Raw genomic sequence first — 18,812 nt, forward strand, 5'->3', positions numbered from 1 at the left:
CCTCCACACTTCATCTGCCGCCAAGGAAAGTGCCAATTAGTGCCAGCTGTCCTCAACTGCTCCTTGCAGGGCTGAGAGGGGGCCTAGAGCTGGGCCCCCTCTCTTGTCTTCTCTTTGTAGCGTCTGACTTCCTCAGTTTGCCCATTGATGTCCAGGGATTTTCTAAAAAAACAAAACCAAACACAAAAAAACCCCATAAAATCCTTATTCAGGCAGCTTGATGTTCAGTGCCCTGCTTTATTTCATATGTTTGAAGTGTAATAGATTATTATTAAAATAGAGCAGTGTGGTAATAGCTCCCCATACTGTGAGGATGTTCAGAAGCCAGAACAGCCTGGCCTGGGGCATTTGCAGCCCTCTCGCCCATCTGCACTTACTGGTCCTCGGCTGCTGTCCGAGTCTAGCGCAACCAGCAAGAGGAAATCAAGAGGCATCTCCTAAAAGGAAATATTTTGGGTTTCAGATGGTCACCAGCACCATGGTGCCCCCAGAGTAAGCTGAGATGTCACCACATCAGCACATTTCCCAGCACAGGTTAGCTCATTTAGCTGTCATTCCCAAAAGCTAAGGATCTTAGCTGGAGTTTAAGCCATCCCACAGGGCTGAGTGGGTAAATCCATGCCCATCTTCTCACCACTGGGATGCTGGTGGTGTTTGAGCTGGGCAGTTGTGTTTGAGCCTGACCTGGGACATCTGTGCTCCTGGGAGGTGTCACTCAGCCTTGAGGGGCAGCAGGGTGACCTTTGGCCATCCTGCCCTGCTGAGGCTGCAGGACTCAGGCAATGGCTTTGTCACCTGGGCTGTTTTTGATGCCTTAAGTTTTAGCTTTCACTGCCTTACTGTGTAACTCTGGACTCCATATAAACTGTTAGCAAGTTCTCTTCACAGTTGAATTAGACAAAACAATCCTTTTCCAGCCTGAGAACCAAGGACACTGTTACAGCTTCAGGCCCAAAAAGTAGAAATAACAGCAAATTGAGGAGAGCAACGTGGGAGAATTGGACTTCATCCTGAAGCTGTAATTGGACAATTAACCCCAATATGTAAATGGACCAAAACTTATAAAAGTGTGAAAACTCATGACCTGGAGTCCATCTTGGGTGCAGCCATGGCCAGTCTCCTGTACTGCCCAAGGTGTATCCTTTGAAGGCCTTTTTAATAAATACATACCTGCTTTATTCCTTTAAGACTGTCCAGCCTCTGTTCTAGGCAGCCTCTCTAGGCATCAGTTTGAGCTCAGGCTGTACAAAACAGTCCGAGTTCCACATAGCAACTCCCTGCAGGGTCACAGCACAGGGTCCTGCACAGAGTCAGGCAGAAAAGATGGAGGTGGAAAGATTTTGCCATAAAGTAGGAGGCAAGGCAAACAATTTTTTTTTGTCTGAAGCCATTGCTTCATCAAACAACTCACATTCCTCACCCTGGCAGTAATTCCCAGCTACCAGCCAGCCCCTCTAGACTCACAAATGGCATGTGGATAACACTGCAGCCGGTCATTTGGCCATAGCATGTTTGCAATTTATAGCTGACTTCCTCAGAGCCCTGCTAAGTCACTAAGCAGCCTTGTGGTCTGAGCAAAGGTTTAGGAGCCAGGAAAATCTGGGATGAATAATTTGCTCACGCACTGGTGACCTGAGAAAATCAGTTGACCTCCTTGTGCCCAGCTGTGAGAGCGGCCACAAGGAGCCCTGCAGATGTCAGGGACTTGCCTGGCTCCAGCCAAGAGCAAATCCCTGGCCCTGGCAGCAATTGTGGAATGCACAGGGTGTGTCCCAGAGCCAGGATCCCACAGAGCTGCAGCCACTCAGGCTGGGGGTGCCAGCCCCAAGGCCTTTGAAAGCCGCGGGAAGACTTTCGGAGATTTCTGTGTGTTGCAGCTCGGGACTCACTCACTTCCCTCCAGTGTCTGTCTGGATTTTGAATAGCTCATATAATATGTTATAAATGACAATTAAAACATAAAATGAAGAGGGGAGCAGATGGCTTCAGGCAACATTTAAAAATACCGAGACTATTTCTAAATGCAGAACAGCAGATCCAAAACAGCCCTGGGCAGACTTAGCTGAAGGTTATTTGCTGGCCTGGCTGAAAGGACATGTGTGGTCTCCATCAGTTCTCAGAAGATGCTGTTAATAGGACATTTTCTGGCAAAGGCAGGAGAGGACACCTGGGGCATGGGCAGTGCTGAGGACACAGACCTTCACTCCTCTCTTTTGAGGGGGGAGCAGTGAAAAAGGCAGGTTGGATCAATGTCCCTGTTTCACCCTGAGGAAAGTGCTGTGCTGGAGGTTGGATCAGGGGAGAGGAGCTGTGCAGTGCCCTAAATTCCCAGCCATCTTCTCCTTAGGATGTGGCTGCTCACACCATGGGCATTCTCTGCCACAGCAATATCACAGCCACATCACACTGTCCCAGGAGTGACACAGCTTTGCTTCTTTCCCTGCCACCTTAGCTGACATAACTTCTGCCTCCAAATATTTGGCCAGATGGGGAAAATTACAGGGACCCCACAAGATAACTTGTCACTTGCCTGGAGAAACTGTGTCTGTGAACCTCCGGCTGAGGGAAGGCCATCGTGAAGGGAGCCCTCGCCATTAAAATAAGGCAAAATAAAAGGCATCTGCAGGAAAAAAGAGGTGATCTGGCAGCACCATACCTGCCTAGATTTGGTGTGAGTGCAGAAGAACCACATTCAGCCCATGAGACAACTTCACATATGTGCTCATTGCCTTGGAGCTGATGACCTGGAGCAGGATGAGCACAGCTCTGCCTCCACAGGCTTGGTGGTCAAATGCCCCAGCCACCACCCAAGGCCATGTGCTGAGACATGTGGGCGATTATTACAATGACTGTGCTGCAGAACAAGATTTGCATCCTAAGATTGCGTTAGGCTGGATTTCCCTCTCCTGGAGAAATGGGAACCAGCATGGCCCATGGGGAACCAGGTTTGCTTGGCCAGGATGCAGCACTTGGGCTGAAGAGGAGTCAGATGAGAACCAGCTGGCAGATGGTCTTCTGCCATGGAGACCATGGGCATGTCTTCTGCCCATGGAGACTTCCAAGCCAGGTTTGCTCCCATTTCCAGCTCTGTGCCACAGAGGAGCAGATGGATAAAACTCTAAGCCCTGCACAAGACAAGCCATACACAAGACATTTGAGTAGATTATCACAGTGGCCACTTCGAGCACTCTAATTAAGAGTTTGATTTTGCCATGTTAGAAATGAGCATGATTATCATTTGCTTTTGCTTTTCTTTTTCCTCTTTTGAACACGCTTCCATGTCCTGCTTTGGGCTGAGCCCGGAAGCAGAAGTATCACATTACTATGAGAGAAGTGAGTTTTGTGGTATTTCCATTCCATCCAGAGCCAGGAAACACAGGCAATTTTGCAAGACAGCTTGTATTCAGTAAATTTCCAGCTCAGTTTATATTTCTGTATTTATTTAGATTTGTGCTAGCCATGTAAGAGAGCACTCATCCCAAGTGAGGTGCTGTGGACAAACTTGCAAAAAAACCCCAGATTTCACAGAGCGAGGACCCCGAGCAATAGAGATTTCAGTGGACCAGTGAATCCTCTCTTCTGAAAAGACACTCAAGATTGACAAAGACATGGTCAGCCAGCTTCTGGTAACACTACTTCACAGTAATTCAAAAGCAAACTTTTAGTAAATCGCACCAGTAAAATCACCATCCCTGACAACATTTTCTTGTACTCTTGAGACCTTCCCTTGAAATTTCTTCCTTCCCTTTCTTTCCCTGCACTGTAACACATCACATTTACAACTCTCACAGTATGGGGCCAGGTGCACAATACCCTGCTAGCATCTTCCCACATCCCAGCTGACAACCAGGAACCTGGACAGATGTTTACACCTGCACAGGAAGAGCCATAATAGCTCCAGGGACCAAAATCTCCTCTCCTGACTCCTCCATCAGTGGCAAAGCCCTGCCATAGGCAGCAGGATTTGCATTTCCCATGGGAGGGGGCAGCGTTCACATCAGCTTTGCTTGTTTAGGGCCGCAGCCAACCCATCCCCATTCCTGTTCCAGTGTTCCCAAATACCCTCAGACTGGGCTGTGTGTGCACAAACCACACGCATCACACACAGCACAAACACCCTCAGCTCCAAGAACAGACAGATGAAGGGCTGGGAGGGGTTTTTGGGAGCACCAGGAATTCTGCTGGCTTTATCAGTTTGCGGTGGGAGCTTTTGTGCCAGACAAAGCTGCTGCTCCCCAGTGGGCTGCAAATGGGCTGGAACCAACCTCAAAGCCAGCAAAAGTTGACTTGGAAAAAAATAATATAGACTCTGAGCCAACTTCTATCCTCCAACACAGACTCATGACTGAAAATGGATTTTTTAAACCCTGTTTCAAGGTTCTCCTGTGCTCTGCTGAACACAACTGTGGGTCTCTACAGCAGGGACTGAGTTGAGATAGGTCCCGGCTGTTTCATCCTGTAATGCTGGCAAGGCAGGGAAGAAGAAGCAAGGAAAAATATCCTTGTATCTTTGGTAAGGGAGCAAGTGCTCCTAGGAGAGGATTATGAAACTCAGATTGACATATCCCAGTTGAAGGCCATTACAGGAAACACTGAGGATGTGCCCAAAATCTGCAGTTTTTGTGGCAGCTCAGTGTTATTTGGAACAAAATCTATAAATGTGGCAGATTTTGGGGGCCAGAAGGGAGTAACATATAAAGGGAATTGGAGCCTTTGGGCTGTAACTGGATCTCCACACTGCTCTTGCCATCTGGATGAAATCTGAATGGTGACAGGGCCCACACAAAGCAATGGCTGGGCTGACCCCACAGCCTTGCACATGGGTGTGCATTGCCTTGGCAAAGGCCACATGGCTGCTCCATCAGGGGATGGAGACTGTGCAATGATTTACCACAAGAGGGGCTGCTAGGAAAACCTCCTGCTTCCATTGAGTCACATATTGGATGTTGACGATCTACAACATTTAAACAGAATTATTAAGTCTTAAGAACACCATGCTCCTACACATTTTAGCTTATTTCTTTGGTTAATCAGTAAACCCCGTGGTCCAGGACATGCCCAGGTCTCACCTTACCTGAGTGGCAGCAGACAAAGGTGGAGACATGGAGGAGGAAACTTTAAGTACAAAAAGAAAGTTAACTCTTGGCTGTTTGCAGCAAGAGAAAAACGTGGAAATAGCAAAGTTAGAAAGGCTGCTTGTCTTCTGCCTTGCAGCGTCCTGCTTCAGCCTGAAAAGGTGCAGCATATAAATAGAGTGGGCAAGTGTGAGCTTATGGTAGCAATACATCACTGCACATTTCAAACCCCCACAGCCCGAGTTCCTTTAGAGGCATTTTGAATGATTTTGTGCAAATTCAGGATGCTCAGCACAGGCACCTGCAAGTAGGCGTCGTGCTCCTGTGGGTATCCCGGGGCAGCAGAGAGGTTAGCAGCCTTAAATCTCAGCTTTCTCCCCTCAAAAATAAACTTGGCAGCCTTCCCCAGAAAATAAGCACGTGCTTTCCAAAGAAAACATCCTGGCCTGCAGTTGCTTTTGTCACAGGAGCAGCAGCAGCAGCAATGGTGGAAAGCAAGGAGCAGAATTCACTTACAGGCCAGAACAGCTGAGCCAGTGCCCAGGGAGAGGTTTACTCCCTGAAACACCTCTTGAATTAGAATGTGCCTTGGGGGCAAACATTTTGAAAAAGAAAAGCCTTGGCATTAGGTTCTCAGTCCTGCATGTGAAACTGCTCCCCTTTGGGCTTAGAAGCTTAATGCTGGTTTGGGGGCTTTTTAAGTATGACTGTAATCTTAGGTTGAAAGCTTGCTGTGTGAAACCCCGTTTTCTCTTAGGATATCCTTTTTGCAAAACCATCTAACAAACCTAGTAGTAAACTAGTTCCTTTCTATTTGGCCTTAAAATCATACCAGAGAATAGAAAAGAAAGTTAATTCTACTCAAAATCTCAGGAATTTGGTGGAACAAGTGCACAGGAGAAACAGCATGCTCTATTTAATAGGATTTTGCTTACTAATTAATTATCAGGCTTTCTCTTGCTAAGAAGAGGACTTATTCTTTTCCTCATTAATATTGACTATTTGTAAAAAACAAAGCTGTGAAAAAGGAAAAAAAGCACTTGTATGGTGTAGTTTACTGACCACAGGTTTGTAGGGAGGGCTCTTCCTTTTTTTCCACAAGACCACAGATTTCCTTAGCCCAAGTTGTCCCAGTTGAGAGACACAGTTTGTCTTTCTCAATTCTTTCACCCAGAGGAGTGGGGAAAGCCCTTGGTCTCTCTCAATGTGCTACCTGAAAGAGTTACACTAAAAGCGTATAAAAAAAAATAAAAAAAAAAATTTAAAAAAAAAAAAAAGAGGACAAAAATGTGCAAAATAATCTCACACAGAAAAACCTGCATCATAGTATATAGTGGAATCATAAAGGCTGGAAACGACCAGGCAGCAGCAGAATCCATGAGGCTGTTTGCCATAAGCCTGCTCATCCCCACCTGGTAACACCCGACCCATCCCCATCACTGCCTCTGCCCACCTTCACCCAGGGCTCCCCTGGCCTCACCCAAGAGCACTCCAGCAAATCCTACACCCAGCTGCCACCCAGCCTCCGGGAAAAGCGGTATGCCTGGATCCATCATCCTGGACAGAGCAATCTGTGCCTGGAATAAAACAAATTCTTGCTTTCCTTGCTGCATTCAGCCTCCATCAATTCAGGGCTGAAGGAATGGGTGCACACCCACAGCCTGGTCCCCCACCCACCCTGCTCTTCCCAAACCAGAACACACATTTCCCCCCAGCCTTAGCACCAAGAATGAGACAGACGTATATAAAATGACACACTTTATTAAAAGTTACATTCAGCAGCAATGGACACGTTTACTTAAGTAGATTTTAACTGTCAAGGAACTTTTTATAAATGTCTCTAAGGCATTAAAAGCTCTTAGATGTTTTAACTCCATTGCAATAATTTCATATAAATAGGTATGGTAAATGATACTTGCCTAGGAAGAGGTTGCCCCAGCTGCATTAAACAAAGATATACACATAAATATATGTATAAAACAATGATTTTTGTTATAGACTCATTCATGGGGATATTTCACAATCTTTAAGTCTTGGGGCCTGGCTCTACAGCCATTATCCACACAAGGAGCCTCCTGTTTGCCTTACCACGTGTGAGTGTACACATTGCTCACATGGATGAGAGCAGGGCAGGGCCTAAGTTTTGACAGAAACAGCAAAGATGTCGAAGTTCTCAGTGACATATATTTACAGTCTGTGCAAGTAGCATCACCTACTGTTACTGATTACAATGGTCTCTCTGGGAAGCTATGAAAAGCAGAAAGGCACTGTGGCCAAGGTGAACCAGCACCTGTTCTCTGATTTTGATGCTGTAACTCTCCCTTCTGAAGAGCAGGAGCTGGGCTCCTGAGCTGGAGGGGATGTGCTCTGGGGTGTGAGACGGAGTACCAGCAGCACCCACCTGCAGCCCTGAGCTCAGGACACAAACCCATCCAGCCTCAAGTGCTTCCAGCTCCAGCAGCAGAAGCCTCCCCTGATGTGCAGCTGCTTTTTCTGAGTGTAAACAAGAAAAGTGCCAACCCATTCCAGTATTAGCCAACCACACACCCCCAATAAATAATGAGAGTTTAACTTATCTTATAATTGAACTGTGCTTTGTGTTTTAGAAATACACTTGTGAGAAAGAGGAAATTGCTGTTGCAACAGAAGCTGTGAGTAGATCTGATTAACTGTATGAACTCATTTGAATTAATACAGCTACAGGGTCTGAATCTCTACCAACTTACTGCTGACTTTGTGTTTGAGGGCAATTCCTTTGGCCATCACCTCTCACAGCCAGGGTGCCCTCTGGACTGAGGCCAGCAGAAAAAGATTTTCTTCCAGTAAAATACACAAACCTCTGATTTCTACACTATTTTTGAAGGACACAATTGAAGCCAACAGGAGATGTTTTAGTGGTAGAAGATATAAATATATTGCTAAAATATATTACTTTTATCTCAGCCACATCACTGCCTCAAAAAATAAGAAAAAAAGTAGCTTCAAGAACTGGTTTGAATTTGGGATAAAGAGAGTGAAATATCCCTTCCTTCCCTTTACTCTAGGCCTGTTGGTTTGAATCGTGCCTTAACCAGGATAACAGCATTTCTCCAGGAAGAAACTGGAAAATATTTACATCAATAATATTTTTTTCTTTCAATCAAAATAGCTTTTATAACAAAATGAAAATTTTACAGGGGCAAATCATTGCAAAAATATTTTGGTTTAAAAAGTGACTCCATGTAACAAGAGGTGCATTTTCAAATGTGAGACAATCTGGTAACCAAAACCCACTGAAAATGAAAGCGAACTGAGGACACAACTTCCATTTGTGCCCCTCAATTTTTTTCCTAAAAGACAAGAGTCCCCTAGGGCTCTGTGGAAACTCTGTAACTTTGATTTCAAGCCATCCCAAGAAATACAGGATAGAGCAGAAACCTGCACTGGTGACTTAGATGCTGCCTTTTGTAGGGCTGAGAGCTGGAAGGAGCTTCTCTGATGTTGCCCCCCTGTTCCCCACCAGGCTTCCCTGCAAACCCCTGGAAGTGGGAAGGGCAAGCAGAATCATCAACCCATGATCTTTAGCTCAGAGGAAAGCTGGCAGAATATGGTGTTTATTTACTGAAGTCAACTCTTGCTAAAGGTGAGTTTATGGAAGGTAATCATAGCATTACAGTTCTGTACAGAAAGACATTTCTAAGCTTTTTTTTTTTTTTAAATAAAATCCCATACATGCTTCAAACTACAGGTATAATTTTTTCCCCCTGAATCCTCCATTGGAACTTGAATTTAAAACACAGTTTTACTCCTCAGTATGTGAAACCTCATGGCCACATTAATCGAGAACATCTGAAGCCAGGAGAAAGAAATCACTTCCAGTTATGTTGTCAGTATTATGTGCATAACATTCCCACAGCTGTAGATCCATTGTGCTCCATGTTATAAATAAGAAATTGCATGGTGACAGCTAAAATTCAAAAGCGTTAATGTTTCTCTTTGCAACTTTTTCTATTTTTTTCCTTTTTTTTTTTCTTCCCCCAGTCTTTTAAGGCTTCTCCCCTTTCCCTCCTAGTAGAAGTTACTTGAAGCAACATCACCGCTTATGGACTGACATATTTTCAGTAATTAAAAAATAGTAAATGCCAAGTAAATATGACTAATGTTGCTATTTGGCAAGTGAGCCAGAGACGATCTACTGATTCTAAGCCAGACTGTCGTGCTTGCCTCAATAAACACCTCTCCTTCTTCTGCTCAGCTCGCTTCTCCTGGCGCTCCAGGGAGAAAGGGGCTCCCAGGATGTGGCCAAGTGCTGTCCCAGCCTCTGTCCCAGCCTCTGTCCTAGCCAGCCCTGGAGCCAGAGCCGAGCGCAGCCCAGCCGGGCCAGGCAGGGAATACAAACGAGCTCCCTTGTATCGCTCACATTCTAGGTTGTGGTCCCTCTCAACCATGAAAAACAGCTACAAATTGTTCCCAGAGCTAAACCACTTAACATCTTGGCACTTGGTTGTTTTTAACTTTGTAACAATAGGCACTGTTCACTCCTCTCAATCTCAGTTTTTTATTCTATAATAAAGCAGGAATACTGATGAAAGGCTAGTCACAGCTTCTCCCCGTGGTATCAGGGTGGTGGCATGTGATGATTCACATGGGGTGTGTTTGATCCAAGAAAGCCCAGCCTCTGCTTATTCTTCCTTTGTTCTGTCATCTAAGGTGGAAAGGCAGAGAGAGAGACAAGTTGAGATTTTTTTTTTTTTTACTATTATTTAGCAGTCACAGAGCAAGATACATATAAGCAAAACAACAGGGAGTGGAATTCTTTTCTTCAGCATAGAAAATTACAAGTAAGGGATGTCTTTGAAGTGGGAGATCTGTTTCCTGCAAAGTGTGGACATTTTATTCTCATTTTTACATTATTCTTATCCCCCGGCAGGTCTTACAGAGTATTATTTGTGCTGCTATTGTGTTGTGTAGCCCTGCAGAGGGTCAGCGTTTGCACTTGGTGCTGTAGAATCACGGAACTAAAAGATGGCCCCGGCCACACAGAGTTTAAATTTAAGCCAGGAGAGAACAGATTCGGCCAGAGGGGGATGAAAAAAAGCCCACCAGGATGTTGTGGGTAAGCACAATGAGCAATGATCGCAGCACATCCAGCCTAAACCTTTGTTGGTTTTTTCACAGGGAAAAGTTTTAAGGAGGGTTTTGAAGGGGAGTAATTAGATAACTCTATTGATGCCACTGAAAGGCTTCCCATAAAGAACTCATACAGATGCTTTTCTGAAACTGTAATGAGCAAAGCAGAGGTGACCAGCACCTGTAGCAAAAAAAGGAGCTGGCCTTTTAATCCTGAAGGGAGAGCAAACACACCAGGCAGGCAATGTGGGCAGAAGCAGGACTCTAAGGGGGGGCTTTAAGAGGAGCCAGGAGCTTGTGCTCCATATGGGAGAGCAGAGGGAGCTGCAGGAGGGGCACCAGCACAAGGGTGACACAAGCAAAGCAACAGGCTCTGCTAATTGTTTTCACAAGGGCACTGTTGATGTTCTCAGTGGGGGAAAAACCCAAGGGCTGGACACAGAAGGCTTTTTTCCCTCCAGGCTCCAATCTGTATGCAGCTATTCCTGACACTACATTGCTTTCCCTGCCGGGTTATGCAGCCCCTCATCCCTTCTGCACTTTCCTCTCTGTCCTTGCACACTCACCAGGAGCATTGCATGACTAATTCCCCCTCAGAGTTTTCTCCTTACCTGATCTCTGCTGTTGCTAACAGAGTACAATTTCACTCCAAACCCTTATCAGTGTATCTACCCAGAAAGCTTGCTGGAGGGAAAGATAAAACCTTCCTGAGACAAATGTCTCTTTTGTAATGCTGTCCTCACTGCAACTTGATGGAAGGCAGCGCCTTCACCCACACATGCTCACTTTGCTGCCCACACAGGGCACTTACCTGTTCCTTGAGCTCAGCCAGCTGACTGGAAAGCTGTTTTACAAGGCTCATGGTTGACTCTAGCCTCTCCTGCAGGTTCCTGATTTCATTTTGCTCACTGTCGCCTTCATTGCTAAACAAAGACATGGCTCTCATCCGAGGGAACCAGTCCAAATTCTTCTCCTACATGGGTATCAGAAAAATAAGGTGTGTTAGTAGGGGTTTATGCAGGGCTACTAAGCTGAGACTAGATAATGAAAGCTCAGAAGGACTTCTGCTCAGTGGATGACACACAGCAAGTGAGCTTAAGCAGTAAATTCAGGAAGTATTTCAAACGAGCAGTTTTATTCTTGGTTCTCATTAGCTACAGAGAAGGTACCAACTGGAAAATCTGAGTTCCCCGCAGCTGCACCTGTGCTGCAGTGTGGGCAGTGTTGGCACATTCACCTGTGGCTCTGGCAGGCAGAAATGCCCCCACTGGGAAGACTCCTCTGGTACACCAGGAAAGGAAAGCCTCAGTGCTCCCATGCTTTGCTCTTAAGTGTATGCAGGGACACATTTCTCTGTCTCTTCAGCTTGGCTGGTCTCCATCTATTTCGGCTGCCCTTGCAGCAATGTCAGCAAGGCAACACCAGGAAAACAAGACAAGAGCCTTCCAGACCAGCCTCAAGCACTTCTATTGGAAGAGCAGAAGGACCTGGATCCAGGTGCCCATAACAGGAGATGTGGGGTCCTGGGAACAGCTTGGGCTTCAATGTGCAGTTCAGACTGTGCATCTTGGATAAATGCAAGCACAACACCGGCGCCAAGGGCTAACCTGCACTGCGTGGAACAGCACTGAGCTGGGTGTTTCTTTATCCATGGACTCAGGCTATGAATTCAGCCATGACCAAACCACTGTAAACAGACAACATGAGTCAGGAAAGTGCTGCATATCCACACGAGCCTGAATTGTCTCCATGGCTCAAGGGCACAGATATTTGTGTGCAGAGCTTAACAGACAGAGGAGACAGAAGGGTGGAAGACAAGGAGGAGTGGCAGCCACGTGGAGATCAACCTGCTTTTCCCTGAGACCAAGGAAACAGAGCAGGTCCTGCAGTGGGCAGCGCGCACACCTCTCCCCTGTGCCTCACGGGCAGCGGGCCATGTGCACTTGATAACTTGAGAAGAGAAGCAGAATGAGTGTGGTCCTTCCAGTCCCCTGAGCTGTGAATGGCCCCACACAAATAGCACTGTGTCGGGAGGAATGGAAAGGAGCTCTTTCCAATAGTCCACCTACAAGACACCTGGAAGGCAGAAGCTCTGCTACTTGTGTTATCCAGGTATTTGGTAAAGTTTTAAGTCCATCAAACTGATCATAGTCTTAGACTTTGCCTCTATTTTTCCTATGAAAGTAGAGAAGGCAGTGATGATTCTGCAGCATTTACAGCTGGGCAGCCCAAGGGCAGCCATGCCTGAGCAGGGTCCAGGAGGGCTGGTCCAGCAGAGCTGTGAGCCTGGGATACACCAAGGCTTTATTGTGCTTCCAGGAGGATTTCCTTTCATCTCTGTAGTGCTCTGTCCTGAACACTAAACCCTCCCCTCCTACAGCAGCATGATTTAGAAACAACCAGGCTAAGCCTGAGTGAGCATGGCAGCACTAACAGTACTTGTGTTTGTCCACTGTTACTCTGGATAAAGACTAAATGCAAAGCTGCATGAATTTTAGCTTTTTTCTTATTTTTAACTCAAAACTTCCAATGAGTTTTTGTCTGGCTGTGCAACCCCTGGTCATGTCACTAAATCACCAAAGATGCCCAGGGAGCAGGAGCGTGTCCCCGGGTTGCATTTTGCAGCCCCAGGCTGGCAGCCGTGGGCGCCAGTGGAGCGCGGCCTCTTTGCTCGCCACTCACTTCTCGAGCCTCGTGATCTCATTATGACAATTTACTGTGGTTACACATGATGCCATTTTCAATGGGTCATAACTCATTCAAATCAAAACCTGTTTTCACCAGCTCTGCTGGTGAGCTCGAGAGGAGAGCACATGACCCTCCCTGTGGATATCCCCAGCTGACACGTGGAGTGGGAGGATCCTATTTCTGCCACATGCAGTCCTGCTTACAAGACCAGCATTCATCTTCCACCAGTACACGCTGATATTTATTTTAAATTTATTTTGGCTAGGATGTAGCAGAGCATTCATCACGTGCCTGGTGTCGAGCACAGGTGTACTCATTTATACTAAGCTTAGTTTGTGCACAGTGCCTTTCTGGATTGATGCCTTTTTCTTTTCTATTTTTTTTTTTTTACAAAATGTTTGCCAGCAAATTTGTCTGCCACTACAGGCACAGAACTTTAATTCAAGGCAGCTACAGTGCACAGAGCTGCACTTGTACTTGAATGTTTCCTGGAAAGCTCTGGTATCTGCACTCATTACAGCTCCTCCTGCTTGAAACACCTGAAGATACCAAATGCAAGGCCATAGAAGCCAGTGGAGGGAACAGGAGCCCTTTCAAGCCTCACAACAACGCCAAAGTTCCTAAAGCCAGGCTGCACAGGGAGAGCAATCTGAGACTCCATCATTGTGGCTCCTCTGTTTGCTGAGTACTGCTGCCAGGATTGTGAAATGCATTTTGCTAGTTTTGTTTTTTTCCATCTGCCACTCCCTCACTCCTCCAAGACACAAGGCAGAGACCTCCGTCTGCTTTGGAAAGATTTTTGTGGACTGACCGTGCACCACATTGCAGCATCCAGAGGAATCTGTGCAAGTGCCAGACACCCTGGCTGTCCTGAGGCTCCCAGTGTCACCTGCTTCCCTTCTCTTTGACATGACGTTACACTGCCTGGAGAGAGGGATGGCCAGGAGCAGCTGGAGACAGGGATGGCACAAGCAGCAAGCACCTCACCCGCTGCCACATGATGCTGTGGAGCACATGGAGCAGATGTGCCTCTGCAGCTGGAACCACCCTGCACCACGTGCCAGCTCATCTCAGCCACCACAAGCCCCAGAGTCACAGGACTTCAGCAACAGACTCCGCTCATTCACGTGTGCCCAGTTATTGCCTTCCTAGAAATGCTGTGACTATCTCTTCCAGGAATGAAACCCAGGTGTGGTTTGGTTACATATCAGGAAAATCTGGGCCTTTTTTCCCCCAAAGTATTCTGGAGAATCAAGCAAGAACTTGATCCAAGTTCTAAGAGAAGCTAATGGTTTGCATGGACTGGAGACTTCATGAGAAGATGCTGCTGACTTTTGTAGGTGGCAGAGAGGCAGCAAGTCAAACATCTGCCCACAGGTCCCACTTAGGAGTCCCAAGAGCTGTGTTAGGTGCAGGCCTCTTGGTTCTCAGCTGCAATACACATCTGATGAAATCAGTCCAGCTGTGTATTTTTCTCATGCAAAGGATCAGAAAGATTCGAAATTCGGTAGGAGACACATTATAGCCTGCCAAGCTGTCTTTAGGTTAAAAATACTTAGCTAGCTTTCACTGATAGTTCCTTTATAGTGCATACAGCAGGTACTTTCCCTTGCTGAACCGCACGCTTTTGCCAGTCAATATGATCTTACTCTTTCATTGTATTATGAACTGCAGAACTTTATTAAAGGGCAGCATGAAAATTAGCTTTGGCAGACAGCTCTGTTTGCTGAGTCTCTACCACAAATGAACAGCAGTTGGTGCTGAGGACAACAAACTTTTGATCACAGACCTGCCAGGATCCAGAAGGCAAGTTGGAGAAGGCTCCTTGGCCAAAAATTTTGGTGTTCATAGGGGGACACACACTCTTGTGACTGCTCAGCAATGGGAAAGCTATTTTTACTTCAAGGTAATTGCTTGCCAATTAACTGGAGGTCATTAACATGTTTGTACACCCCCAAACATTTGTTCTGGGACTTAAATGTTTCTGTGCTTGGTGCAGGGCTCACCTTGACCAACACCTTCAAGCTGTAACATGCAGGAGCACTCCTGGGGGCGTGCAGGATGTTATCTGTCATGCCTTACCTATTACTCTTAGAAATCCAACCATTTTGCCCAGGATAGTGTTCACTCAGAAATTTGAACCCTGCCTGGAATGGAGAGGCAATTTGGAGGAGGAAGGCAGGCTGCTGGCAGGGAGCAGGGCAAACCTCTGCAAACAGCTGTCACGGGACTCAATCAACAGCCATCAGGTTAGCCTGAGGTGACACAGCTTGAGCATTAATGAGCTCACAGAGGGTGAGCTATGTGGACGGGATGCTTTTAAAGGAAGTAGCTGCTTGGATAAATAATTAATTGTGAAAATGTAGCGAAATCTTCTTTTTAAACAACCACTGTTCAAGGCAGTATGTTGTTATTGTTATTCCATATTGTTATTTCATTCTTGCACAGGACGGCAGCAATTCACAGCCCACCTACAGATCACAGCATCTTCCTGCTCCACACTCTTCCTGCAAGTGTAACTTGTGCCTCACAGGATCCATATTTAAGCAGACATCTGTGTCCAGGGCACAGCGTCAGCCAGACAGGAAAGCTGCAGGGACAGAAAGGAGCTGCAACCTCCTCTCTGCCAGTTCAGCTGGGGGAAAGGGAAAAAAAAGGGAAAAAAGGCAGGTGGGGCGAGCCAAAAGGCTGCAGGCCAGAGAGACTGCACACGAGTAGAGCAGACATTTGGTGAGGTGATCCAGCGCGCTCGCTCCCTCCGTCCTCCCCCTCGGCTGGCGGGGCTCCAGCCGCAGGCACAGCTCCCCCAGGGCCAGACCTCTGTGCAAGTGCTCTAGGTGCACGTACTCAAGGTGCCCATGGCGAGGGCACATGCCTGAGAAATCACAGGGCTTAGAGGATTTGCTCCTTGAGCTTGCTGGAAAACCTCAAACCCATCTCGGAAAGGCAGGCTCAGAGCAGAAGTCTATGTCTGCCTCCTGCAGTTTTCTGTGCAACTCTCTCCTTCCCTTCTGTGGGCTTTCCAGGGGGATGGCAGAGCTGTGGGATAAGTCCTCCCTTCGGTAAAATATTGCCATTTTTCTGATTTTGCTGGGTCCAGCTGAGCATGGATGAAGGAAAGACTGAAGAAATCTACTGAGAGTTTCTATACTTTGTACAAAGCCTCTCTTGAGCCATCCCTGTCCTGTTGGCACAGCCAACTGGCTTCAATGAAGCTCTCACGCTGAGCTGAATCCATGCCTTCGGAGTAATTGGCAGAGGGATATTTCTTTAGGAGGTGCTGGTTTCACAGGCTAGCAGCGAGATGGATCAGCTGCAACCAGCAGGAAAGACTGGGCTGAGCCTTTAAAAAATAGATTACTAGATAACAGTGAGAGAAAATAGGTCAAAGAGTAGGACAAAGGGGATGAAGTAGAGGAGCAAAGGCAGCCTAATGCAGACTTTCAGCTGGTGCTAATGCCACGGGCTGTGAGGGCCACGCCGCTGTCAGCTGTGCCACTCATTTTTCCAGCACACTCTAATGCAGTGACTCTCAGCCCTTTCCATCCCGTGACCCCTTGTTGCAACATGAAAACAAGCCCTTTCAGGACTTCCCTCTTATCTGTTCACCAGGAAAAGTGGTGATTACTGCTCATGACTCCTCCTGGGCTGTGACCTATCCTGCTGCATGCGCCAGGGCAGGGGAGCGGCCTCTGTGTCTCCCAGCCCACAGTTCTGCAAGGATCCTTCTCTCCTCGGTGACTCAGTGAGGCTGTCAGCAGGAGGGCTGTGTCCTAACAGCAAGGCTGAGAAAACAGGGGTGCTGGAAGCCCTCTTGCTCCTCAGCTAGGTGGTCGCTGAAGAGTGCACAAGAGGAACATGGACATCAATCACCAGGAAGGTTTGCTGCCGGCACCTTCATGTGCTGTGCTGGGCTGTCCTGGAACACATCTTTGTGGGCAGGCAGCAACCACAGCTCCAGCCCCCCAAAAAGGCTCCTACAGCTTTAGGAAGACTGAGCCTCTTTAGAGAGACTGTAGCCCCTCAAGTGCCCCTTTTGGGTGGTAAAATTCTGCTGCACTGGTGCTGAGGAGAGACCCTGCTGGTCATCCTGTGGCCTCCAGGGCTGAGGAGTGGCACTGCCAGTCCTCTGTGCTCTCAGCATGAGGGCAAACAAACTGGGCATCACTGCTCTCCAGCAGGCAGCCCCCGCCCTTTCAGGCACAAGAAAGAACAGTTCACTCCCCTTTTCTGGGCCAGCACCTTGAATAAATACTTTAGTGCTGGGTACAAAGAGATCTATTTAGTGAGAACTATTCTGTATGTCTGAAATGCAAATAAACCCATCCATTCCCTTCCCAATGTGCTCCCTCTGCCCATATAAGCGGAGAGGGATCAGTCCAAATGACCTTTTGAAAGCTATTATTTTTATGTCTAGGGACACAGTCTGGTCCTGAAAGTCCAGCATTATGTAGCTCCTAGATTCACCTTAAAAAGGGATTTTCAAGATTTAAGTTGTCGTGTGCTTTAGATGACACAGGGCAATAACCACTTTGTGATTTAATCACAGACAATAATAATTTGGTTCAGTGCATGATTCAGCTAATCCACAATTTGATAATCGTTCATCCTAAACTACAAACCTAAATAGCTTTCTACAAATCCTGTTTGACACTTTAATGTTAAGACTGTATTTGATAAGCAATCTGTGCTGTACAAGAATATAGGGAGGGAAATTAGAAATTGTTATGCATCTATATGCATCCAGAACAGTAATTCAAAGAAAATAAAAATAAACCTTGGCAATTACAGATAAATCTTTATGCAACAGGAAAACTAATAGGTTTGGCTGGGTCTGCACTGGATTGATACATGCTACAGCTCCCACTGCTTACAGAAAAACAGAAAAACCTGTTACCCCCTGAAAGAAGGTTGAAACCACAACACAGATCCACTGTCTGTTTTATCAGTGTCATTGATGCATTTACTTTCATTTTAACTTGCCTGAATGTTTGCAAGGGCTGCAACAGAATCTATCACCGTAATTCTGAGCAATTGTTGAGTTCTTCAAGCCTGATATCCAGGCCAGGCAGTTATAAATGTCTCAGTGTTTCTGTATCAGCATTCCCACTTATGTATATACCCCTGCAAAAATTACGGTGAGGAATGATAATAAACCCCAAATTGCAAAGAATTTTCTCTGATGCTCTATGGGGTAGTTTAGACACTCAAATTGAAGCTCTGTAAAGGACAAACACCACAATATTTCTGCTTATCAAACACACCTAAGGGACCTTGCATTTATCTCCAAAAGATGGAAACTATCACAAAAGTAATTTTTTCCATAAGTTTGAATGTGCTCTCTGCACATAACTGCTGTTGTGGGCAAGCCACATGCAGGTCTGTGAACCACAGCGTGTCTGTAAGAGGAAAAGGCCACCCTGACCCGGGCTGCAGCAGCCAGAGAGCAGCCACAAGGGGAGGGATCCCACTTCAGCAACTCTGCCCTGGAAGGTAGCAAGCAGAAACCAAACTAAGCAGCTTTGTCTCTGAGATGGCACATTCCAGCCACTGTCCAGGTGGAACCCAGGGATCTGCAGGAGTGTAGCGACCACAGGGGACTCATGAGAGAGCCAGGGTACAGCTCCTGTGTGCTTGGAGAGCCTCAGCTTGTGTCCCACCCCAGCACTGTTCTCCTTGAAGACACATTTGCTTCTGGTGTCGTTCCTTCCCCATGGCACATTTCTGAGCTGTTGCTTTCTTCTGCTGTATCAGTTGCTCTCTGCCACCTTATTTCTCTCATAACCCTGATAATTGATATTGTCCTGTGCAAATCTTCAAGAATCCCAACACTACCATCAAAAGCTAGGATTTGGTCCATAATATTTGCACCCTTTAAAATAGATACAATTAGAAATTTGTGTGAAACATGAGTTTATTTTTCCACATTCCTATGTTTTC

At 46.6% G+C, this 18,812-nt stretch overlaps 1 protein-coding gene across 1 annotated transcript in view; it reads right to left on the minus strand.

Annotated features, from left to right (window-relative positions):
* Nucleotides 1-6,820: 6,820 nt before the first annotated feature.
* Nucleotides 6,821-18,812, minus strand: part of ITPR2 (inositol 1,4,5-trisphosphate receptor type 2) — a 244,006-nt gene continuing 232,014 nt past the window's right edge. The window contains exons 56-57 of the mRNA XM_053942273.1: nucleotides 10,996-11,157; nucleotides 6,821-9,759 (exon numbers count right to left, since the gene is read on the minus strand). Coding sequence (XP_053798248.1) covers nucleotides 9,673-9,759; nucleotides 10,996-11,157 — 249 coding nt within the window. The 3' untranslated portion in view covers nucleotides 6,821-9,672. The remainder of the gene's footprint in view (nucleotides 9,760-10,995; nucleotides 11,158-18,812) is intronic.

The sequence above is a fragment of the Vidua chalybeata genome, chromosome 5 (assembly GCF_026979565.1).
Source record: "Vidua chalybeata isolate OUT-0048 chromosome 5, bVidCha1 merged haplotype, whole genome shotgun sequence".
NCBI lineage: Eukaryota > Metazoa > Chordata > Aves > Passeriformes > Viduidae > Vidua > Vidua chalybeata.